Here is a 25103-nt window from a genome sequence, read left to right as displayed (position 1 = left end):
GAAGCTTCCGATCATTTCTTCCAGGTTTTGAAAGTGTAGGAACTTTAAAAGCCCAATTGTTGGCGCCGCAGCTCACTAGGCTAATCCTCCGCCTAGTGGAGCCAGCACACCGGGTTCTAGTCCCGGTTGGGGTGCCGGATTCTGTCCCGGTTGCCCCTCTTCCAGGCCAGCTCTCTGCTGTGGCCAGGGAGTGCAGTGGAGGATGGCCCAAGTGCTTGGGCCCTGCACCCCATGGGAGACCAGGAGAAGTACCTGGCTCCTGCCATCGGATCAGCGCAGCGCGCCGGCCGCGGCGGCCATTGGAGGGGTGAACCAACGGCAAAGGAAGACCTTTCTCTCTGTCTCTCTCTCTCACTGTCCACTCTGCCTGTCAAAAAAAAAAAAAAAAAAATCCCAATTGTGTGGTTTTTTTTTTTATTTTAATTTTTTTTTAAATTGACTCCACACAAAACTCAGCAAGGACCTTCAGTTTATAGATTCCAATTCTTCAACATAAGGACGTTTTCTTTTGTGACTTTTTGGAATAACTGCCTCTCCTCCATCTGTTCTTCTGTGTTCCTCCTGGAACGCCCATGTCTGGGCCTTGGGTCCTCATGGCATCACTCAGTACCCTTCACAAGTTTAGTATTTTCATGCCCTTGTTCTGTACTTTGAAATAGTTCATTCATCTTCTAAATTCTTAATAGCGATTATTCTCTCTTTAAGTTGAACTTGCCACATGTTTAATTTTAAAATAACTTAAAAATTCCAGGGAGTCTTTTTTTTTTATGTTGTAGGCAAATCTGTGTATTGTCACTATTGTTCATCCTGCATCTCTAGCAGCTCAATATCATGAGCTGACATCTGTACAAAGTATTCCGTCCTACCTTCCAGCCATCAAATGAGTTGTCTCAGGTGCTAGGAAACTTGCAAAGAGCAGAATGGCTGCAGCCCCTGTGGGCTGGTGAAGACCTAACATCTACCATTCATCTCCTTTCCATTCTCTTAGAGGAAGTCTCTGCTCCCAGGCCTCTGACTACAAGAATCCGTGGTGTCCTGGCCTCAGAGATTGCAATGGCCTCACTCCTTACTGTCTCCCTGGAACCAGCAAGATGCACTGTCCCTAGAAAGAACACATTTGGACTCATTCTTTGGGAGGTTCCCCTATGCCAATCTCTGGCCATTTTCCCCACTGCCCTCTCAGTCTCTGGATCTCCTAGAACTTGTCTGGCCCAAAGAAGAACAAAGTCCTGAACTTGTTTTCTTATCCAGAAATCCCAGGCAAGGTGGTCTCAATTACACCTCCAGTGTCTGACAGCTGGTCAGTGACAGCCCCCACCTGACCCAGGAGAGGTGGTTAAACAGGAGGAGGTGATATCCACTCTCAGGCTGCCATCCTGGAATCCTCTACCTCAGGATGTTCTTAAAGCTCAGATATTTTAAAATGACAACTGAATAAAGCACAGTTGAAGCTTCCAAAAGATATAATGTGGGATGGTTGTTCACATTACGGAACAAATTCTGCTCCACAGAATGCTACATTGTACAGTGACCAGCCCTCCCTTAGAACTGCAATTCCTGATTTACAAAACCTTGCTGAATGCTGGCGGCTTGTCCAGAGTTGTGCCTCCTGCAGAAAAAAAAGGAGTTCACAGACGCTTCCTCTCATCGCTAGTCTCCCTCCTCTCAGTGGTTTGAATGCTACCAATTTAACTTTCCCTCAAACCAAGGGAAAATATGATTTTGTTCAACGTATGCGCTGGGCAAAGCCTTATTGAGTATGAACCAGGCCCTACTAACAGGGAAAGGGCAAGTGTTGAGCTGAGAGTAAGAAACACAACAGGAATTGGCTGCTGCGGTGTGGTCTCTACTGAAGCAGAGTTCTCCACTATGCACTGTGGCAGAGGACGAGGTTGAGAGACTGGGCACTGATTTTAGGAAATGAACAGTTTCAGTGCCAATGGAAAGAAGAGCAGATGCTGAGGAGATTGTCTTCTGATGTCCCCATTGGTTGTCTATTTCTTCCATGAGGTATTGCAAGATTCAAGGACTCCATTCCCAATTCACACAATGGACAAGTCTAATTCCCTGCCCCTACATAGTACACAGTCAGGTTGATAAAGGAAGGCCATACATATCATCAGGCATCCTTTATCAATTTTCACTCTCTACAACACTAGGAATTCCAAAAGCACAGAAATGCTGACTTTTCCTTCCCTTGAACTTCAAAGATCCCCTGTTGCTGCAGCGGCAGGCATCCTGGATGAAGATCCATGAACCAAACAAGAAAACCATGCCCACCTACAAACCCCACTGTGTATTAACTGCCCAGTAAGATAAGTGCTTCCTCCTTCACCCTCACTTCCTTAGCTATGGTGACTGCCAGGTACCAAGCACCACTAACCAGAGGAATGAGCTAATTTGCTCACATGAGCTTACAAGAGGATTTTCCATAGATATTTTTCCCTGAATATCAAACCACAAAGATGGATGCTTCATATTCCCAGCTTTGATTCACTTTCGCCCACGTAGTGAGCATATTCAAGGAATCAAGGTAACTACCTTCCCATGGTAAGACAATTCCAGGATTACCTTTTCTGGATAGTTTCTGACTCACCAAGGAATTGTTCCCACTTACTCATTTTTGAAACACTTAGTAAGCATCTACCATGTACTGGGTATTAAGATGCAACAAGGAGTAAGATGGAGGAGGCTCCAGCAATTCAGAATTTTATTTATGCATCCCTGTAGTCATTTCTTCATCAAATATCTGTGCATCTACTACACATCATGCTATTTCTGACCTCAAAGTAGTCTAAACTGTTGCAAATGAAGGGATTTCAGAGTATTTTAGTTTATGGAATATTAGTAAAACAGATAGGCCTTGTCCCTAGCCAATATTATAATGAGGGAAAACAAAATTATCAGATGGTGAGAAGCACTGCACAGATAATTAAAATAGAGGCATGTGCAAATAAGGACTGTGTGATTAGAATATGCAGTCAGGGAGGACCAAGATCTGAGTGACAGGAAAGAGGCAGTTACACAGTGATAGGGACAAAACTATTTGATACAGAGAGAGCAGCACTCCAGACCAAGGAAAGAGTTAGTGCAATTCACACAATGGACAAGTGGTATAGGAAGAAGTATAGGCTCATTTAAGGACAAAAAACAGAGAGGTAGTATACTCTCTGGCTCAGAAACATCAATCCTAGGTGCTTCTCCAAGGTGAAGAGATAGCCTTTGTACACAGTATCCATGAACTTATTCATAATATCCATCAACTGGGACAAAGTGTGATGCATCCATACAATGGAATTATATACAGCAAAGAAAAGGAATGGGGATGCAATAATATGAATGAATCTAGGAGCACTGTTCAGTAACAAGCCTTATGCAAAAGAGAGCACATACTCAATGATTCCATTTACATGAAGGTTTAGAAGAGGCAAAGGATTCTACGTTGTAAAGAAGTCAGAATGGTGGTTGTAGTGTCGAACTTCAATTCGATCCATGTAATTAGGGAGAAATGCACTGATGTCAGCAATTTGCTTTGAAATGGGCCAAAACGTAGCATGGATTGAAAAACACATAAAAGCATGGACAGATGGAGATATGGGTGATAATGCAATCACAATAAAAATTAATTGCGGCCAGCGCCGCAGCTCAATAGGCTAATCCTCCGCCTGTGGCGCCGGCACACAGGGTTCTAGTCCTGGTCAGGGCTCCGGATTCTGTCCCAGTTGCCCCTCTTCCAGGCCAGCTCTCTGCTGTGGCCCAGGAAGGCAGTGGAGGATGGCCCAAGTGTTTGGGCCCTGCAACCCATGGGAGACCAGGAGAAGCACCTGGCTCCTGGCTTCGGATCAGCGCGGTGCACCGGCCACAGCGCGCCAGCCGTGGCGGTCATTGGAGGGTGAACCAATGGCAAAAGGAAGACCTTCTCTCTGTCTCTCTCTCACACTATCCACTCTACCTGTCAAAAAAAAAAAAAATAATAATAATAATAATGGCAGACTAACAGGTAGGTGCAAATTTACTGTAAAATTCTTTAAACTTTTCTCATATTTAAAATGTTCCCTATAGTAAAACCTTTGTGAAGAAAGGAAGCACAGTACAGCTAAAGCACCCTAGTGTGATGGACAGAAGCACTGGTTAATGCATTTCACCCATGTGTGCTTGAAAATGACATTTTTTTTTTCCATTCAGTTGGTTGCTTGATTTCTGGTTAGTAAATGGCAAATTCTGTGGTAGTATAGCATTTCTGGGATAGCAACAGTACTCAGTGAACATCCAATAGGCCTGCATCACTGTGCTGAACAAAATAGCAAAAAAGTATGAGTTATTTATTCCTGCTACCCAGCAAACTACAAAGTAGTTGGGAAGATTAGACCAACTCCATATGAAATAATCAGAGAACAAGATAGGAAGATGAAAACATAATACTGTCATAAAAGTGCGATTTAAAGAGCAACTGGCAAAGAAGACCATCTGAGAGGGCTCAGAAAGAATTAACACTGGATTCAGCTACAGAATTTGGAGAAAGTGTGGAGAGAAGGCAATGGGAGGTCTCCTAGGCACAATGTGACACTCTGTAAGTGGTTGCTATGTGCTAAGCAGTGCTCAGCACACTACGTTTATTTAACAAATATTTATTTCATCCCCAGGTACTTGGAATAAAAGGGGCACAAGATTTCTTAGCCCCACTGTCTACTGGTGGAGAGACCAGGCTTAACAGCCAATAAACAAGATAAGGAAATAAAATACCCAGTTTCTTAGGTAGTGTAAGAGCTAAGGACAAAGAATGGAGCAGCAAGGGGGTATAAGGTGTTCATGGGTAGTAATATTTTTGATCAGGGAAATACTGAGAAGGAAATTACTGAGTAAAAACCTATAGAGAGCTGGCAATTTGTATATTGGAAGGAAAAACACTGCAAGCTAACAGAAAAAAATAAGTCAAAAGTCCTGAAGCAGTGTCATTCCATATACAGTATGGGCAGTACCTTATGGACTTAATCATCCCCACATCATCAACCCTCTGAGCTATGAACCATCATCAACCCACATTTGACAGATGGAAAACTGAGGCACAGAAGTGCTAAGAACTTTGCCCAGATCCACTCAAAACAACAATCAGTAAAATGAGTCATGAGCATGACAAAACAATTTTACCCTCTCTGCATTTTTTTAAAGCTAAGAGTTTCCCTTCTCTTTTGTTAAGATTTATTTATTGACTTACTTGAATGCCAGAGTAAGAGAGAAAGGGGAAGAGACAAAGATCTTCTATCTACTGGTAAATGGCTGCAATAGCCATGTCTGGGCCTGTTTTCAGCCAGGAGCTCCATCTGGGTCCCCAACATGGGCTGGAGTACTTGGGGCCAAAGTACTTGGGCATTACCCTCCCAGGCACATAAGCAAAAGGCTGAATCAGAAGCAGAGCAGGAAGAACTCGACCAGAACTCTGATGTGGGAAGCCAGTACTATAAGCAGTAGCTGACCACAACACCCACCCAGCCTCTCTGCTCTTGTCTATGAAGGTGTTACAAGGAGGGACAAGTCTAAGGATCTGAATATCACCACCCAATCAAGACAGCAAAGCAAGTCCAATTAAATCCTGATTGCCAAATGATTTAGTCTGCAGGCTAGAGAACAAGAAGGTCAACTAGGTCACCAAAAGATGATTTGAATTGAACAGATGAGGGTTATGATTGGTCTTAATTCAGAAGAACCAAAATGAAACACTTTCATAAAGGGGCAGAGGGGAACTCTTACCCAAGACTGATGAATAGATAATGTCAACAATGCACTTGTTTTCATCAACATGCCACAGATGAAATGATATAGGCAATCTGGCTGCAAAGGAAAACCACATGCACCACAAATGTGAGTGGCAACTGCTCTGGCAGAAACCCAAAGCCTACAGGCCTGGACCGGAAGCCCTATACTTGTCAGCATTCAAATGAGAAGAGAGGTAGGCATTTTATCCTAGCAGGACACCCGCATCCCACACTGGACGTGGGATGTGACTGGCCTCAATGTGTGGCTCTGGCTCCTGACTCCGGCTTCCAGCTACTGCAGACCCTGAGAGGTTGCAGTGATGGCTCAAGTGATAGGGTTCCTGCCACCTGTAGGAGAGACGCAGATGGAGTTCCTGGGTCCCAGTTTCAGCATAACTTCAGCCTCAGCTGTTACAGGCATTTGGGAGTGAACCAGTGACAGGAACTCCCTCTGTGTGCCTAAAATAAATAAGCAAATAAAAAATTTTTTAAAGAAAAAAAACTGGGGGTTAGTGCTGTGACATAGCGGGTAAAGCCGCTGCCTACAGTACCAGCATCCCATATGTGCACCAGTTCGAGATCCAGCTGCTCCACTTCTGATCCAGCTCTCTGCTATGGCCTAGGAAAGCAGTAGAAGATGGCCCAAGTCCTTGGGCCGCTGCACTCATCTGGGGGACCCAGGGGAAGCTCCTGGTTCCTGGCTTTGGATCGGTGCAGCTCCGGCTGTTGCAGCCAATTGGGGAGTGAACCAGTGAATAGAAGACCTCTCTCCCCTCTCTCTCTGCCTCTGCCTCTCTGTAATTATGCCTCCCAAATAAATACATAAATCTTTTTAAAGAATGAATTCTAGAGGCTAGCACTGTGGCATAGCAGCTAAAGCCACCACCTGCAGTGCTGGCATCCCATATGGGCACCGGTTTGAGACCCAGCTGCTGCACTTCAGATCCAGCTCTCTGCTGTTGCCTGGGAAAAGCACCCATGGGAGACCCGGAAGAAGCTTCTGGCTCCTGGTTTCAGATCAGCTCAGCTCTGTCTGTTGAGGCCATTTGGGGAGTGAACCAGTGGATAAAAGACCTCTCTCTCTCTCTCTCTCTCTCTCTCTCTCTCTGCCTCTGCCTCTCTGTAGCTCTGCCTTTCAAAATAAATGTCTTTAAAAAAAAACATAAATTCCATGAAGGAACAAAAATTTTAAAAAGGAAAAAAAATTCCATCTTCACTGAAAATATGATTTAAAGCAATCTTTTTTTTAAAGTCCTCCTCTCTTTATGAAGTAGATGGAAGATAGGCCTTAAGTCATTCTCATCCCATCCTCTCCACAAATGAGAATGTCTAGGAGTCGAGGGCTGAATCAAGGCTGAAACCTGTACCACTGAGTCCCTCCCAGTGACATGAGGTTATGTAAGGCTTTCCCTGTGCAATAAATCATTTGACATTAACTCCAGTACCCAATATGAAACTGAATGTATCTTTCTAACTTCCCAAGATCGGCCACTGCTGAATAGACTTTTTTTCCTATTTGTAATACTTTGCAAACACTTTGATTTTCCTTAACCAGGTTATGTTGTTCCCAGCGAGTCCTGGGCTCCTTTCCGATGGATGGTATCATCACTGACACAGCAGTACCCTCTAATAAAACTCCGTTAGGCTGCCAATCTTGTCATTGCCTCTGGCACTCACACCCACTGTGGTGACAGCCACCGCCCCCCCCAACATCTGCTTTCTTGACTTCTCTTATTTCCCCCATTTGTCATCTCAATTACACAGCACGGTGCTCAGAGCAGTCTCAGGAGGTCAAAGACCAATTGCTGCAGAGATGGGAATATTAAAGTAAGCCACGCCTTGTAGAAAGCTTAGAGAAAGAGAAACCAAGTGACAGGGGCCGAGGCTCTCACAAATGTGTGGCAGACTCATCATTCTCACAGCAATGAAGTTCCAAAGGAATTTCTTCCATTTTTATGCCACATCTTGCTCAAATGCACATTGCTCCAAAATCATCCTGAAAGAGAGCACTCCACAATATGAAGAACGACAGGAAAGTCTTCATTCAGCACTCACGTGCTCTATCCTTGTAGAAGTCTGCAGTTTGCAAAACTAGGATGCAGGGCTTATGCAAGGGGGTCTGCTAGCTTGCAGAAGGGGCAGGTGTTCTGTATAGCAGTTAGAACACTGCTTGGGACAAGCTCCTCCCATATCGAAGTGCCTGGATCTGAGTCCCAGCCCTACTCCCAACTCCAGCCTTCTGATAATGTGCACCGAAGGGTGCTGAAACTGGGACCCAGGAACTCCATCTGCGTCTCTCCTACAGGTGACAGGAACCCTATCACTTGAGCCATCACTGCAACCTCTCAGGGTCTGCAGTAGCTGGAAGCCGAAGGTGAGAGCCCAAATAGTTGAGTTCCTGCCACCTACGTGGGAGACCTGGACTGAGTTCACAGCTCTCAATTTTGGCCTGTTCTAGCCACAGTCATTATAGGCCTTTGGGGAGTGAACCAGCAGATGGGATATATCTCTGTGTCTCTGTCTTTCTAATAAGTTAAATAAATAAATAAAAATTTTAAAATCCTGTGGAAAATCAGTCAATGGTGCCCATTTGGACACTTGTGCTACCAATTTCAAAACAGAACAAAGCTCCTCCCAAATTAACCCCTTTAACAGTTATATGTGTATCAAAGTGTACTAAAACAATTATTTTTGGTAGTGAAAGTTTAAGCAAGGGCTGTATCAAGAAGCCAACCTTTGCCACTAATAGGCTAAAGATCCCTAAGGAAAATAATGGCTGTCAATTAAATCCTTGCAACTCAAAGTGCACTCCTTGGATCTGTAGCCTGTTTAGGAATTCGGAATCTTAGGTCCTACTCCAGCCCTGCTGAGTCAGAAGTTGGATTTTAACAAGATCCCCAGGTAATCTGTATGCACTTAGGGTTCAAGAAGGGCTGGATTAAATGAACTAAGTGTGAGTTCTCAATGGAATGCACTGTCAGGGATGCAATCTGTTTGTTTATCTATGCCTGGCAAATGTGAGCCAGTACAGCTTCCACAAGCAATGAACAAGCACACTCCCTTCATAAGCACTGGCATGCACAGAGACCCTACAGGTGATGCCATGGCTGCCACTTGGTCACAGAGAGCAACTTCTCAGTCTATTTTGAGGAAGCTCTCTGGTAGGGGGCTTTGAGCTGCTGGTCTGCGCAGTCAACCCATTAGGACTCCAGGACCTTGCCTAGATCATTCATTCCTGGGGAGCAGGCCAAGAGGATCTGATCTCCTTCTTTTCAGGGTTCAGACGTCAGAGCATGTAATGACCTTGATAACTGAGGGCCCCTCTCTCCCCTGTTTCCATGGGAGGCCATCTTTACCATCTGCTTCTGGGCAACCGGCCGTCTGCTTACCCAAATGCTCTACAGTAGGTAAGGGGCCCTGAGAATCAAACACCAGCAGGGCATCATCCTTGTGTTGTACAAACCATTCTAATGCCATTTTTCATGCATTTCCTAAGTGGCAAATGACTACATTAAAATTCCATTAATGTGTCCCTTCTCCATCTGAGTTTGTTGGGATGAGAGAAAGTAAAAAGTTAATTGATGGAAGGGAGCAGTACAATCTTCCTGATTAAAAAGATAAGGCTGCTGACAGCCAGGGGCCATGGAAACGGAGATGCTGAAACTTCCAACACCAGCATTTTAATTGCACAACAGCATTCACCAGAAGATGCCCGAATTCACCACCCTGGAAGGGCAGAGGGGAAGCATCAAGCAGGGGCTGGCTGACCCTAATTAAATTGGATTTTGTGATGGAAAGGATGGTCCCCTCATCTCTGAATGGCAGCTCCCTCCCTCTTCCCCTGTTCTCAGCACTGTCTCCAAGTTCTAAATGATTTCAAAAGAGAAGCAGCACAAGCAGGCAATCTATAATAAGCATCGCTTAATACTTTTCTGTGAGAATTATAAAAATGAACTCTCAATTATCCTTTCTATTCTATACAAAATGTATTTTTTCTGATTATAACATATTTAACAAAAACAAAAACTGAATTATTTGCAGTATAATTTTTTTAACTTAGAAAAACATATACAGCAGCTGTGAATCTTTTGACATATTAATTTCCAATACAGAATGCACATGTGTGCAGAGGGGATGGGAGAAATTCAGATAACAATTGTCGGACAGAGAACAGAAATGTGGGATAATACAGTATGTAGTTTTATTTCACAAGCTGCTACTTGTAAGACCAGCACCCCAAAGTGGAACACCAGTTCAAGTCCTGGCTGTTCTGCTTCCTTTCCAGCTCCCCACAAGGCACCCGGGAAAGCACTGGACAATGGCCCAAAAACTTGGGCCTGTGCTACTCACTTGGGATGGAGTTCCAGGCTCCTGAGTTTGGCACGGCAGAGCCCCAGCTCTAGCCCTGCCCATACGTTGCATTTGGGGAGTGACGCAATGGATGGAAAATCCCTCCAACCCTCTCTGTTACTCTGCCTTCCATGTAAATAAATTTTAAAAAGAAAAAGTGAACAATCTACAAAACTAAAGAATTCCAAGGATTTTGGGGGGTTTTGTTTTTTTGTTTTGTTTTTCAAAAAAAAAAAAAAAAAAAAAAAAGCACAGCTACTTGGTGTAACCAACACCTAGAAACTCCAGGTAGACAAAGTTGGACCTGAGTCCCTGTGGTTAAGTATGTGCAATTGACATTAGCCTCACAGGTCTAATGGAACTGCAGGTCCACACTGTAAAGAAATCTCATGGCCATGACCTGAAATCCTTCCTGCCTTCCAAGGTAGAAATGCAGTGAAGAAGCAGCACCCCTGGGCAGGGCCTTCTGGAGCTCACTCATATCTCTTTCCTCTCCTTTGGGGCACAAGGGAGAAATTCCCTTCTTCACCTTCTTGGCATCTATAAGGGTCATATGATTCCTTGCAGCCAATAGAATGTGGCCAAAAGTGATGGGAGTCTTTCCAGGGACCAAAAGCACAAGGAGGGCTGGCCCCAGGGTCAGCTGACAATGACTCACTCAGACATTTGCTAGGTGCCCAATCTGGGAAAATCACTTTGCAGGAGGTCAAAGGATGAAGAAATTATTTAAGAACAGTCCCTACCATCAAGAAGTTTAAAGTCTGAGAGAAAAGAAAGTCATAAGCACACAAAGACAGGGCACGTCTAATGGTGGTATGGCTGTAGGATGGTTACTTCCCTCTCTGGGGCTTAGCACTGTCATTGTCAAATTAGGATCAAAACAAGGTGAAAGTGTTACACCTAGCACAACACCAGACATAGTAATGGGTTATTAAATACTGATTCTGATTGTCTTTTATTAACTAGCTCCTCCTTCCAATTAAGGAATGTGGTCCCTCACTGCTTGCCAAACACATGAGCTTACAGAAAGGAAGGCTCCACAGAGGTTGTCCAGAGATGAAAACACCTGGATATGCGGTCCTGGCCAATGTGATTTCTGAAGACCTGTTTTCTCATCAATAACACTGAGGCAATTTCCTCTTCTCAGGATCCTTGGGAAATCAAGTGTATGACTCAGAAACACCAATCTCTTCCCCACTCCCCACCCCCTTCTATCAGAAACAGAACAGCACAGAAGGTGTAAAACCTGTTTACAATTCTAACTGGGTTAGCTCTAAGTAGCTACAGGCTGGGAAATTCCAAGAGACATCAATAGCATAAGAAGCCAGGTGCTTCCGAATGAGCTATGTTTCACTCATCTTCTGAAGTCATGTAACTTCAAAATCCTTTATTTTCCTAAAACTTCAAAACCGTGTTCATCATTTCCCACAATTTTTCTTTAATTTTTAACTTTGCTTTAATCTTTAACCTTTCCTTTGCCTTGTGCAGTTCTCTGACTTCTCTGCTGTTATTATACAAAGGTGATTGAGAAGTGAATCGCCTTGATCTGCAAGGAGCAATCAGAAGCAGCTGTGGATTCCACGGCCCTGCAGGGTATGACACTCCCAGGCCTCAGAGGGGAAATAAGAGGCAAAATTTGTTATTTCCCAATCAGCTGGATGTGAGAAGACAGCTACGTGGCATTGTGCTACCCCGTTTCCTGCTGACTCAGGACTGGAGAGTTATTGAAAATCACTTCTAACAGCAACAGCACACCAGAGCTGGATGCAATTCCCTCACTGCGACACTGATCCAGGGCTGCAGTAACAGGCCCCCGCTTCAGCTGGTTCAGGGCTGTCACCCTTTATTTTTTGTTAATAAGGTAGATGGTGCTCTCAGTACCTCCACCAGGTGGCTTTTTCTGGAATCTTTGATCTAGTTTTCTCTTGAAGAGAAGAGGAAGAAGAGCTAAGAGGATGATGTCATTTAAATGAGAGAAAACAGAGCAGGGGTCTTACAGAGCTTGTGACTGAAGTCCAGGACCTACAGTCATCGTGAGTCTGTCACAGGCTCCTCCCCAGCAGCCTAACCCAATCACTTCCCAAATCAAGCCAACACCATTAACATAAAACTTCAGGGTTTTAAAATCATGATTTGGGGCAGCAAAATCCCATTCAAGCCACAACACATCACATCTCATTTTGATCCCAGACACCAGTATTTGGCCCAACACAAGACGCAAACCATCAAGAAAAATCTTCAAGTGACTGCTTTCTCCTATCTCCAAGAAGGAGCTCTGGAGTCCAATGCAACTGCATTCCAATTGGGAATCCCCCCACTGACTCACTTTATGAACCTGGGCAGGTAACAACCTGAGTTCCAAATCTCAGGGCTGCAAAAATGGAGAAAAGAACATTTATTGGGGGCCTGCGCTGTGGCTCACTTGGTTAATCCCCTGCCTGAGGTACCGGCATCCCATATGGGCACTGGGTTCTAGTTCTGGTTGCTCCTCTTCCAGTCCAGCTCTCTGCTGTGGCCCAGGAGGGCAGTGGAGGATGGTCCAAGTGCTTGGGCCCTGCACCCCATGGAAGACCAGGAGGAGGTGCCTGGCTCCTGGCTTCGGATTGGCCCAGCGCCAGCCGTGGTGGCTATTTGGAGAGTGAACCAACAGAAGGAAGATCTCTCTCTCTCTCTCTCTCTCTCTCTCTCTAATTCTACCTGTCAAATTAAAAAAATATATATTTATTAGTAGAGCTCTGAAAGGACTGAATGAGACGACAAAGCCAAGGAGTTCAGCGTAGCTGCTGTGTGAGGCAAAGTGGGTGTGCATGGTATTCCTTGGAGCCTTTTCCTTCATTCAACAGTTTATTCATTAAAACATTCACATACTATCTTCCAGGCACTAGACTGTTGATTTCCGCTATAAGTCTTAATGATTTATTCATCCATAAATTTATTCTAAATCAACCCTTGGATTGCCTTGACACCTGTCATGGTTTTTTATTTCTGTCTGACAGTCAATTGCTTGTGTGTCATTTAATCAGCACACCCACCATCACTGCCATATTCTAGTATTTCAATTCATCACCGTATCTGGCTTCCTCAAGCACCTAATACACATGGTGGCATGAGGTTGTCCACAATGTATCTCCAATGCTGAATGGCACACTTCTTTCCTAGAGGCATGGCTGGAATATACTGGGTAGGTCAATTTCAGAAAGCAGGAGTTTGTGAGTCTGTTTTCTTTTTTTAATGAAATTTTTAAAGACTTATTTTATTATTTATATAAAAGAGGAGAGGCAGAGAGAGAGAGAGGTTCTCCATCCGCTGGTTTACTCCCCAAATGGCCGCAATGGCCGGAGCTGCACCGATCCGAAGCCAGGATCCAGAAGCTTCCTCTGGGTCCCCCACGTGGGTGCAGGGGCCCAAGGACTTGGACCATCTTCCACTGCCCTTCCAGGCCACAGCAGAGAGCTGGATTCGAAGTGGAACAGCCAGGACTCGAACCAGTGCCCACATGGGATGCTGGCACTGCAGGTGGTGGCTCTACCCGCTATGCCACAGCGCCAGCCCCTAATGAAATGTTTTTTAAAGATTTATTTTCTTTATTTCAAAAGACAGAGAGGGGGCAAGGAACAGAGAGAAAAAGAGATTTTCCATCAAATGGTTCACTCCCCAAATGGCAACAATGGCCAGGGATGGACCAGGCTGAAGCCAGGAGCCTGGAACTTCATCTGAGTCTCTTATGTAGGTAGCAGAGGCCCAAGTACTTGGGCCATCTTCTGCTGCTTTCCCAGGCACATTGACAGGGAGCTGGATTGAAAGTGGAGGAGCTGGGACTGGAATCGGTGCTCCAATATGGGGTGCTGGCATCACAGGAAGCAGCTTAACCTGTTGTGTCACAAAAGCTGGTGCCTGTGGGTCTATTTTCATTGCTGCATCTCAGCCTCTAGATCAGTGTCTGGTATACAAGCAGGTGCTTAATAAATGTTTGTAGGATGAATAAAAGGCTTAGAGTTGTTATTTCAAAAATAATTCATATTCCCAGAATATGAATCACTATTTGCTGAATGAAGACTGAAATAAAATACATCAAAATGGAAAACATCTACATCCAGTCCCAAGAGTGAAATAGAGTGACTATACGAGTGTGAAAGTCTAACTATTGGAGAGTAATCTAAACAAAACAACTCTTTTATAGACCTGGTATCTTTATTTCTTTTATTAAAATGTTTATTCATTTTTTAAAATTTATTTGAAAGACAATAAGACAAAGAAAGAGAGAGAGAGAGAAATCTTTCATCTGCTGGTTCACTCCCCAAATGCCCACAACAGCTGGAGATGGCCAGGCTGAAGCCAGGAAGCAGGAACTCCATCTGGGTCTCCCACATTGGTGGCAAGGAACCAAGCAATTGAGCCATCATCCCAAGTATTTGAGCCATTATCTGTTATCTCCTGACCACGTCAGCAGGGAGCTGGATCAGAAGCAGAGGTGAAAGTGGACTTGGTCCCAGGTCCTCCAATATGGGATGCAACATGCCAAGTGGAGAAGACTGACCCCTGCACCGCAATGGCTACACCACTCATGATCCACACAGGGATTGTGAGAATACCACTACTACTATTATCATGTCCTTCTGTGCTTTGCGAGCTCTAACATTATTTCTAACCCTCACACCAATGCCAAGATGTATTACTGCTCCTATTTTAAGTACAGGAAAACAGACCCACAGACCTTAAGTAAGTCACCCAGGCTTTCACGCAGGAAGTGTCTGAGCTGGAGTTTAAGCAAGCTCATCTGGCCTACAGCCCCAAATCATTTTTTTTTAATTTTCATTTATTTATTTGAAAGTCAGAGTTACACAAAGAGAGGAGAGGCAGAGAGAGAGAGAGAGGTCCTCCATCCGATGGTTCACTCCCCAACTGGCCGCAACAGCTGGAGCTGTGCCGATCCGAAGCCAGGAGCCAGGAGACTCCTCCAGGCCTCTCATGTGGGTGCAGGGGCTCAAGGACTTGGGCCATCCTCCACTGCTTTCCCAAGCCACAGCAGAGAGCTGGACCAGAAGTGGAGCAGCCAGGTCTCAAACCATTGCCCACATGGGATGCCGGCGCCTCAGGCCAGGGCGCTAAGCTGTTGCACCACAGCACCGGCCCCAGTCCCACCACATTTTCATGAGAGTATCTGTGCACCTAGGTGTACATGGACAGGAATGTGCACGTCACACTGCTGGCTATGGTTCATGGTATGCCCAAAAACCCTTCCACGAAAAGGAACTCGCTGAATTTCTAGAGAATTTTTCTGGTGATTTTATTCAGATCCAAAAACTTATTTCTTAAAAAAAAAAACTCATTAAAATACCCATTATCAATACCTCTGGATGGCATTACCTAGGAGGGAGATATTTACTCAAGGCATAATTCTAAAAATTCACGAGGAGTCAAGAATTTGGTGTACAAGTTAAGTTCACCACTTGGGAAATGAAGTCCTGTATCAGAGTGACAGCTTGAGTCCCAGCTACTCCACTTCCAATCCAGATTCCTGAGAATGTTCATCCCTGGAAGCAGCAGATGATGCCTCACATACTTGGATTTCTGTCATCCACATGGGAGACCTGAAGGAGTTCTGAGCTTCTGGCTTCAGCCTGACCCAGTCCTGGCTGTTGTGGGCATTTGGGGAGTAAATCGGTGGATGGAAAACCTCTGTCTCCCTGCCTTTCAACAAAATGTAAATAAATAAATAAAAACTATTTAAAAATTCACAAGCAGTCCACTTTTTGGGTAAAATACACAAATTACCTTTCTAGCCTGTGTACCCTGGGATTATTAAATTGAACTGCTAAGTAGCAAAGCCACCTGCTCCCTAGGTTGTTTATCAGCCTAGAACTGTCTGAGTGATGGACCCTGTCCTCAGGAGGCTGTGCGCGTGGAACACAGTGGGTCACTGCTGGGCTGTCCACATCCTCAGGCCTTGCAGAAGGTGGGCCTCAGCATGGTGCCTGCCTGGCATCAGAGATAAGCATTGGCACACTGGGCCATAAGACTCTTCTAGACCTCTTTCTGTGGCAGCTGCTGGGGTCTGCTCTATGATGTACTAAAACAACAAAATGCAACAGCTTCAAGGCACCAGCCCCTTTCCCTGCAAGGGCCTGGCCTGTGTGGTGTCAGGATCTTGAGGAAGCACAGCCCAGATGCTCCTAGAGGATGAGGCCCCATGCTGTGAGCTTCTGGTGCTCAGCACAGCCTGGTCCCTTTCCCTCCACACTTGTTAAATGCTCAGCATGGCTCTCAGAGGCCAAGTGGATGCCATATGCTTGTGCTGTGGGAGCACTTGCTGCTTGGGCAGAGGTGTTTAGCACAGGGAAGAGCATGCTGCTGCCAGAGCTGGGGGCTCTCTGTGCTTTCCTGGGAGACTCCAGGCTCAAAGAGATGCCATCTGGGAAATCTGGGAAGATGTCAACAAGGTGAAGCATTCCTGATGACAGAAAACCTGCAAGGAGTCGGCAGGTAGGAAGAAGGGTCCATCATTAACTGAATTTTGGTGCAAAATGGGGAGACAGAACCCATCAGTGTGGAGATATTTTTCTTTAAATAAGATTGGAGTTGGCGAACTCAAGAGGCTTCCATAGCCTTGGCAGCTCATGACAAGAGCCTAGGGTGATTACTGACGTCATAAACAAGAATGTCAATTGTTAAATCAAAAACGGGAGTCACTGTGCACTTACTCTCCGTGTAGGATCTCTGTCCTTAATGTGTTGTACAATGTGAATTAACGGTATAACTAATACTCAAACAGTACTTTACACTTTGTGTTTCTGTGTCAGTGCAAACTGTTGAAATCTTTACTTAGTATATATTAAATTGATCTTCTGTATATAAAGATAATTGAAAATGAAACTTAATGTGAATGGGATGGTTGCAGGTGGGAGGGAGGTTATGGGCGAAAAAGCCAGTGTGATCCTGGCCGGCGCCGCGGCTCACTAGGCTAATCCTCCGCCTAGCGGCGCCGGCACACCGGGTTCTAGTCCCAGTCGGGGCACCGGATTCTGTCCCGGTTGCCCCTCTTCCAGGCCAGCTCTCTGCTGTGGCCCGGGAGTGCAGTGGAGGATGGCCCAAGTGCTTGGGCCCTGCACCCCATGGGAGACCAGGAGAAGCACCTGGCTCCTGGATTTGGATCAGCGCGGTGCGCTGCAGGGTGAACCAACGGAAAAGGAAGACCTTTCTCTCTGTCTCTCTCACTGTCTACTCTCCCTGTCCAAAAAAAAAAAAAAAAAAGTAAAAAAAAAAAAAAAAAGCCAGTGTGATCCTAAAGCTGTACTTTGGAAATTTATATTTATTAAATAAAAGTTAAAAACAATAACCTTGCACAGAAAAAAAATGGTTATGGGGATGATTCTCAATTAACCAGGGAGACGATTGCCTTTCGAGGGGTATTTGGCAAAGTCTGGGATATCTTTGGTTGCTTCAAGTGAGTGGCAGTGGCAGGAGGGGATACCACTGGCACCAAGTGAATACAGGGGCAGGAACATTGCTAAACAACCTGCAATGTACAGGCCCAGTGCCTACAATAAGTAGTTCTCTGGCCCCAGACATCAACAGTACTGAGAGTGAGAATCCCTGGGTTTGATTAACTCTGAGCAGCTGAGTATGTTCTCTCCTTGCCTGTACCAGCAAGTCTAGGCTGTATGGGGAGGCACAGGAGAAGGCATTCAAAGTACCATCATTGGGGTATAGGATCTAGTTTGAACCCTACATGCAGAATTTTTTAGTTTCCCAGCCTTGGGCACATCAGCTGACTTCAGCGAGACTCTGTCATTTTCAGGCAAATGCAGATAGCACCAGAGCCTTGTCTAACCAAGTATGAAGCTTATACTACAAGGACTAAGAAAGTGTTTAGCACCAGGTCTACACAGACACAAATAACTGAGTGTTGAATGCTAAGGCCCAATAAAGTGGGAGAACAAAACATGGCCCTTCCTTAACTTCCTTTGTCCCATTGTTCAGCCCAAGCATTGCAACACTCTTGTGTTCTGGCCTCTATTTTCAGAGGTGAGCATAGCCCCAGTAAGGACCAGGAAGGGAGAAAAGATTGTCTGGGAACATGTCCCCTTTTCTCCCAGTGCATGGAACCAGAGGGGCCTTGTCCTCTCCTCACTGTTTCAAAGCTGAGCGAAATCAGGCCAGTCGTAGCCACACCTGACTTTGGTCTGCCCCCCTTACCCCTGTCATAGCCAACAGTTGCCTCAACTGTGCTTCCTCAGTCTCCAGAGCCCTGTCCTTACAGCAACCCAAGGGCTCTCTTTTTCCAAGCCCCATGGATTTCCTGGCACACGGCTTTCCCTGCCGGCTTCAAAGGCACCCCAGGCAGAGGAGCACCACAGAGCATGAAGAGAACTGCTTAGCCAGCCCACACAGACTGCCTCAAAAGGCCTTCAAATCAAAGAGCTCCAAGATGCCTTGGAAGCCCTCTAGCTCCGAGAGAGGAAGGGACAAGACTGCTGCTAGCCCATAGGGCGCCTTTGTGCAAATTAGCAACGTGGTCCTGTCCACACGGAGCAGTCCTGAGCCAAGCCGGGGGCATAGCCTGCTGAGCAGATGGGTCTCACAGCTCAGGCCAACAGACAGGCCCCCTGCTGCTCCAGGAAAGGATTTGCTCAAAACCGTAGAAATGAGTTGTAGGCGGACTGACAACCTCTCCGTGCAGAGAGGGTAACAACACACGGAAGACAGGAACCCCTGAACTCCTGCTGCCTTTTCAAGGTTCCTTGGTCAGAATTCTGGATTTTACACACATTGCTAACACAGTCTTCCATGCAGCCCTTCTAGTGATTGAAAGCGGGATGCCAAGCACCTTGGGTTTCATGGGGACATTTCGCACAGAGCTGCTGACTCAGAAAAACCCAACACCTACCAAGAAGTGAGCAGGTTCTGGCAGCTGGGGAAGGGGAATCTAATCATCCCATTCAGACTCAGTGCTTAAAAATGCAAAGTCAAATCCCAAAGGACAGTTTTGTTCTGAAATTGTAAAAAAGCCAGCACGCTGCATATATGGGGGAAGACAGCCTCATTTCAATGAAACTCATTAAATTTCCCGTTACTGTCATATTTCCTAAGACTTTCATGATGAGAAAATATGGCATATTAGCAGGAGCAACTGCAATAGAAAGCAGCATAGACTACAGGAGCCTGGGTCAAAACCCTTCAGGGGCCAGTGCTGTGGCATGGTGGGTAAAGCCACCGCCTGCAGTGCCAGCATCCCATATGGGCGCTGGTTCGAGTCCTGGCTGCTCCTAGGTTTTTAGAAATTCGAAGTGGAGATGGCCACAGTGGGAAGTCCTTCCTCTGATCCTACCTTCTATCATCATCAAGTTGAGAGGGGATTAACATAGGATGGTTGGAATCCTGCAGTAAGAGAAAGACCCGTGTGGGACATGCAAGCTTCCTTCTAGATACATCAAAAACGCTAACACCCAGGCTTGTGTCCTGGCACCAGGAAATTCATAAATTACTCTAAGATTATGCCAGTCACACTGGTCTCTTTTCTCCATGTTCGCAGGATATTAAAGGGACAACATCTCAAAAGAGAGTCCCCAAAACAGGAGCATATTTAGGAATTTGTGTATGTTATATTGATTCAGGCACTTACAAGATTTTCTTAAGCACTGAATTAAACCCACACAGGATTTCTCAAGGCCTTGGATCTAGCAGACATCAACTGGAGCAGAATATACTTCATTGGGAAAAGTGATTCTCTGCCCCATCCACGACCAACAGGCAGTGGGAGGCAGTGGTGATGTGTCCTCACACATCACAAGTCATCTTTGGCTGGATGTCACAGCACAAGCCCAGCTTCCTTCTCCTTTAATGAAAATATTCAGTTTCCCAGATTAAACCATAATTCCTCTAAAGACCTTACTTTGTACATCCTGGTATTAACCCATCTTTGGCCAGTGTCCCTATAGATTAAATTAATATAATAATTGCTAAAATTTGAAGAACAATTGTTCTATGTTAGGCACTACTCAACAATGAGCTCTAAGCCCCTTTTAATTTAATAAAACTCACAACGACCAGTTGGAACTATCATTATGTTGCTGATGATGCTGATTACAATTCCTATTTCATGTTGATAAATAATAGCACAAAGGCACAAAGAGGTTGAGTAGCCGGCCCTACATCACATGGCTGCAAGTGGTAGATGGCAGATCTGAGCCCAGATATCCCCTCTCCAAAAGCCTGCGCTCCTAAATACAGCTCTCACAATGCTGCCAACACAGAAGAGCAACCGAGCCAGGGGTAACTCCAGGGAAAACAGAGAACAAGGTCAGAGCTGAAGGTGAGCCAAACTGTGCAACTGACAGTCCGCTCATCCATGTCACCCTCTCCTGAACTGGACAGGCACTGTGGGCTTGAGGGCTCCAAAGATGGGTTGAGCTTTAAAAGTGGTAGCTGCCATTAGAAGAACCGCAAGAAGATGTGTCCAACAGCTCTGACAGCAGACCCCTATTTCAAAGGCCCCAGAATGGAAGGCCCTAGAATGGAGCACCCCTCAGCTCCTCCCCTAAAGGGAAGGGCCAGCCCGCCCCATCTTCTATCCACCCCACCACATCTCTCCAGCTCTTCAAGACTCTGCTCCAGCAAGAGCAGAGGTCAGCCATCCTGACTCTCCCACTGACTGGGGGAGGCTAGGGCAGCTGAGGAGGAGAAAGGATGGGCATGGCCAAGTTTGGGCTGCAGATTACGACTGGATTTTTCACTACTGAATACCCAGGTTATTTCCATTTTTCTTTCTTTTTTTATTTCCTTATAAATTTTTTTTTAAGATTTTGTTTATTTGAGAGAGAGAGTTACAGCCAGAGAGAGGGAGAGACAGAGAGGTCTTCCATCCACTGGTTCGCTACTCAAATGGCCACAACGGCCAAAGCTGGGCTGATCTGAAACCGTGAGCCAGGAGCTTCTTCTAGGTCTCCCACGCGGGTGCAGGGGCCCAAGCACTTGGGCCTTCCTCTACTGCTTTCTCAGACTATAAGCAGAGAGCTAGATTGGAAGAGGAGCAGCTGGGACGTTAACTGGTGCCCATATGGGATGCAGGTGCTGCAGGCAGAGGCTTAGCTTACTGCACCACAGAGACAACCCCTAAAATGTTTTTAATGCATAAACTATTTTAGTCTTCTTTTTCTTTCCTAACATTGACACTTAGGAGTAGAAATGCAGCCTAATTGCATTTTTGATGGTATTCCATAACATACTTGGAGGATTATACATTCATTGGCTTTTAATATATTAGGTTCTTGGCTTTCGTGATTCATGAAAGCAGTTATAAGACAGTTTTCAAGCAACTGGGTAGATTTATTAATCTTGGTATTATATACCTCCAAAGTCACTCTCTAAGAATGTTATGTATAACAATCTTTTTTTAACCAAGAATATTTTAAAAACATACCCTGTATATTTTTGTAAAAGCTCCTGTTACTCTTAAAAACAGTTTCACCCTCTTTTTAAAAATTTTTCACAATTCTGTTAAATCATTCATAATCAAATATGGAACAACACTGATATTTTTCTGCTGATAAAATCATTTATCATTTCATTCTTAGTCTAACATATTTTCATACTGGGGTGCAAAGATTCTCCATGTCCAATTACTCCAGGGAGTCAAAGAACCTATACTCAGATGCTGGTTTATCTTTAATCTGCTACATCAGCACAGATCATTCCACACGTTTGGGTTTAGGTCATTCTTATTTACAACACAAGGAGTTAAACAAAATAATCTCAAAATTGTCTTTTGACAATATTATTCTATGCGAGTTTACCATTAGACTTATACAAGGGTACTTCAAAAAGTCTGCAGAAAAATGAAATTAAAAGATAAATTTATTTGAGTACAAAAAGCTGAAATCTATGTATAGCTAGCTTCCCATAATAGTCACTTTTCCACAAACTTTTTGAAGACCTCCTCATAGACACGGCTTTTCAATATTTTTCTGCACAAAAATGAATTTATCTTTTAACTCTATTTGTCCACATTTTTCTAAGTGCCCTCATATTTAGCACCAGAGGCATCTTCCCCCTTCCTTTCTCTACAAGATTAAACCATTACCTCGATTTCACCTGATAAAGGAAAGGAAAAATCAAACAGCCCCTAAGAATCACATGCTGTCTTTGGAAGGAAAAGAAATCCTTTACCCTAACCAGCTGGATGTAAATCTCCCACACCTACCTGCTCCCAGCACACACACCATCAGTGATAGGATGTCAGAATGTGAACTTTCAATAATCAATCGAAATGTACCAAGGAGAATACCAATATTCTGAGCACCCATATATGACATATGGATTATTTCCTTTACTTAAGGGCAAAAAATTAAAAAGTCATGAGTAGAGGGAACCCCAACCATGCCACATCCCCCACAGTAATGCAGCCAAGGAGGCTGAGATCAGACAGAGCACTGTGGGGAGCGTGAACCTGAACCAAGACTCATTCATTTCCACACCAGGCTGACAATACGGTGTCTCAGCCAGATTTCATTCACATCACCTCCACGGGGGACCCAGACAGAAGGCTAGGATTAGGGCTTGTCAGGCACCTGCAACTCAAATACTGCCTCAATGACTGAGGTGGTGAAATTAGAAATTCAATTGGTTTTTACTGCATATCTGCTATGAAAACATCCAACACACAGCTGAAATGTACCTACCAAGGAGTAAGAAAAATAGGAGACATTTCTTGGCATAAAGAATTAGACAATGGGAAAAACAAAGCAACCTCTAAAACTCTTTCAATCCTAAGCTGCTGCAATAAAAATAAAACAAAAACCCCATGACACACCAGGCATTCCATACTGGATTGGACTGAGACATACTGGAGATGCCAACCTAGGAACTGCAACCTAAATCCTAGCTCTCCAGCTCACCCCAAATCTAACAGAAATAAAAGTTGGAATTTCAACCACCATGCTGGAAATAGCATCTCCATGCTCTCTTTCCCACTGCAGGTAACAATGACTAAGGCATCAAGTGACCCCTCTGTGTGATGAGGAGATAGTCTGACAAAGACGTGCCGGTTCCTGAGCCTGTGGCCAGCGGGAGAGAAATGTACTCCAGGGAAACAGGAGGCAGCAGTTCCCAGGAGGGGAAGAGAAGCCAAAAGCTCCCTTGAAACTTTTCCTTAGAAAATGCAGGTGACAAAAATACAACCCAATACCATGGAGCTCTTACATCAGTTCCCTTCCTGGATTGTAATTTTCTCTCCTCTCTGGAAACCTTGCTTACCTTCCTGCCCAATAAGCTTTTCCCAAATCCAGCCACCCCACAAAACCTGGCTCTATTCTCAGAACACACAAGGTCTCTCACTCCACTCAACAGCAGTAACATTCACACTGTATGGAATCGTGTCACATTCTGTTGGTGTGTGTGACATCACGGGACTACTATTATTCGACTTGTCACGTCTTGTACCTCAATTCCTAAATTTAATTTTTCACTTTCCTGAGAGTGAAATCCACCAAAATTTTAGCTTTCCCCTCTAAGGCTGGACATCACATATGGTAGATGTTCATCTGATTACAAGATTCAGGAAGACAAGCAAGGAAGAAGGAAGGAGTTGGGGAGGGGGAGCCAGGACACAAAGGTTTGTAGGGACCCACCGAGAAGCAGAGGAAATCAAAACGCCACGCGTGAACATAAAAAAAACAGACAGCACCCAGTAGATTACAGGGAAAGTCTGCTGAGTTGAAAGAAGATAAGGAAAGAAATCGTAGTTGGAAGGAAAGAGAAAAAAGATGAAAGCAAATGATAAAACGGAAGAGGAAGCGAAGAATGGTGGGAGGGAGAAGAATGAGAAGTGAGGAATGATGAAAAGAGAAGGGAAGGGAAGACAGCCCCCGGGGGAAGGAAGGATGGGAGGAAAAGGAGGGAGGGTTGCCGAGGGGAGAAAAGGAATGGGGGACACGTCTTACCCCTGGGCTTCTGGGTCTTCCATTTTCACTCTTATGCCCTTTCTGTTTCCAAAGCAGCTCTTGTTGCTTTACTGGGCACCTAGCACCTAGTTCCAGGCTGGTGGGTGCCCCCGCATAAAGCTGTAGGTGACTCACGTCTGAGGCCGATTTGGTGCTTCACTGGCCAGCACCAGTCACCTCTTGCAAATGCTGCGCCACGAGTCCTGGGCAGGCAGCCTCAGGAAAGCTGCTTCTCATGGCCCAGGGTGTGGAGCTCTGAGGGAGGATTGGGCAAAAGCCAGTGCCCCACTGCCTCTCGACCAGCAGGTGCAGTGGGAGACCTCCTCTTATCCGTGCTGAGGCATCACGTGACCTGCTCAGTCCACGGCTTCCTGGGCGGCCCATCAGGAAACCAGGGCTCAGAGGCTCCACGGGGCAGGGACGGGGGTGCCTTTGAGGAGACGCACTGGCACACAGCCACACCTCTCTCACTGCCATCCTCCTCCTCCACCCACACCTGAGGAAGCTCGACTCAGGGTGTGCCCAGACGATGCTAGAGGGTTGGATACCCAAACCTTGGCGAGGCTACAGCTCTTAGTGGCAATCTTCAAAAAGAGCCCAGACAGCTGCAGGCTCCCAGCCCTACTGTTTCCTTTCACCTCTAACAGAAATGCCACGACACTGTGACTGTTAACATACATATATTTTTTAAAAAATGTTTAAAACCACATCCATTGAAGACACAATGGGAAAGTGGAGAGCTAAGCTTCAGGGACCCCTGAAACTGGAGGCACGTTTGTGGGTACAGGCAGGTGGGGCTGAGGGAATCCACAGTGTGCAGCAGATTCTCCAAGGGGATTGCGATCCATCACCCTACACCCTGAGGAGCAGCAAAGCAAGTTGTCAGGGGCTCATTAATCAGAAAAACAATGCTTGGTTAGTTTGCTACAGAGGATTGAGTTTCATGAAAACACACTTTCTGGAATTAATCTATTTTGCTAAAATGAAAACTGAATGTTAAAGTAGGGACTCCTTTCCCTACCACCAGTCCTCATATAAACCTATCTTTCTGTCCATCTGTCGG

At 45.3% G+C, this 25103-nt stretch overlaps 1 protein-coding gene across 5 annotated transcripts in view; it reads right to left on the bottom strand.

The window, feature by feature from the left end:
- CPNE4 (copine 4) overlaps positions 1 to 25103 on the bottom strand; it is a 526674-nt gene that overhangs the window by 483225 nt on the left and 18346 nt on the right. Inside the window, exon 1 of one of the 5 annotated variants that reach the window (XM_070072817.1) lies at positions 24041 to 24341. The exons of the other annotated variants lie outside the window; for them this stretch is intronic. Within the exon in view, the coding sequence (XP_069928918.1) occupies positions 24041 to 24063 (23 nt within the window). The 5' untranslated portion in view covers positions 24064 to 24341. Of the gene's footprint in view, positions 1 to 24040; positions 24342 to 25103 lie in introns of those variants that run through there. 5 annotated transcript variants of the gene reach the window in all.

The sequence above is a fragment of the Oryctolagus cuniculus genome, chromosome 4, assembly GCF_964237555.1.
Source record: "Oryctolagus cuniculus chromosome 4, mOryCun1.1, whole genome shotgun sequence".
Lineage (NCBI taxonomy): Eukaryota > Metazoa > Chordata > Mammalia > Lagomorpha > Leporidae > Oryctolagus > Oryctolagus cuniculus.
Note: the sequence above shows the minus strand (reverse complement) of the source record. Positions and strands in the feature narration are given on the sequence as shown.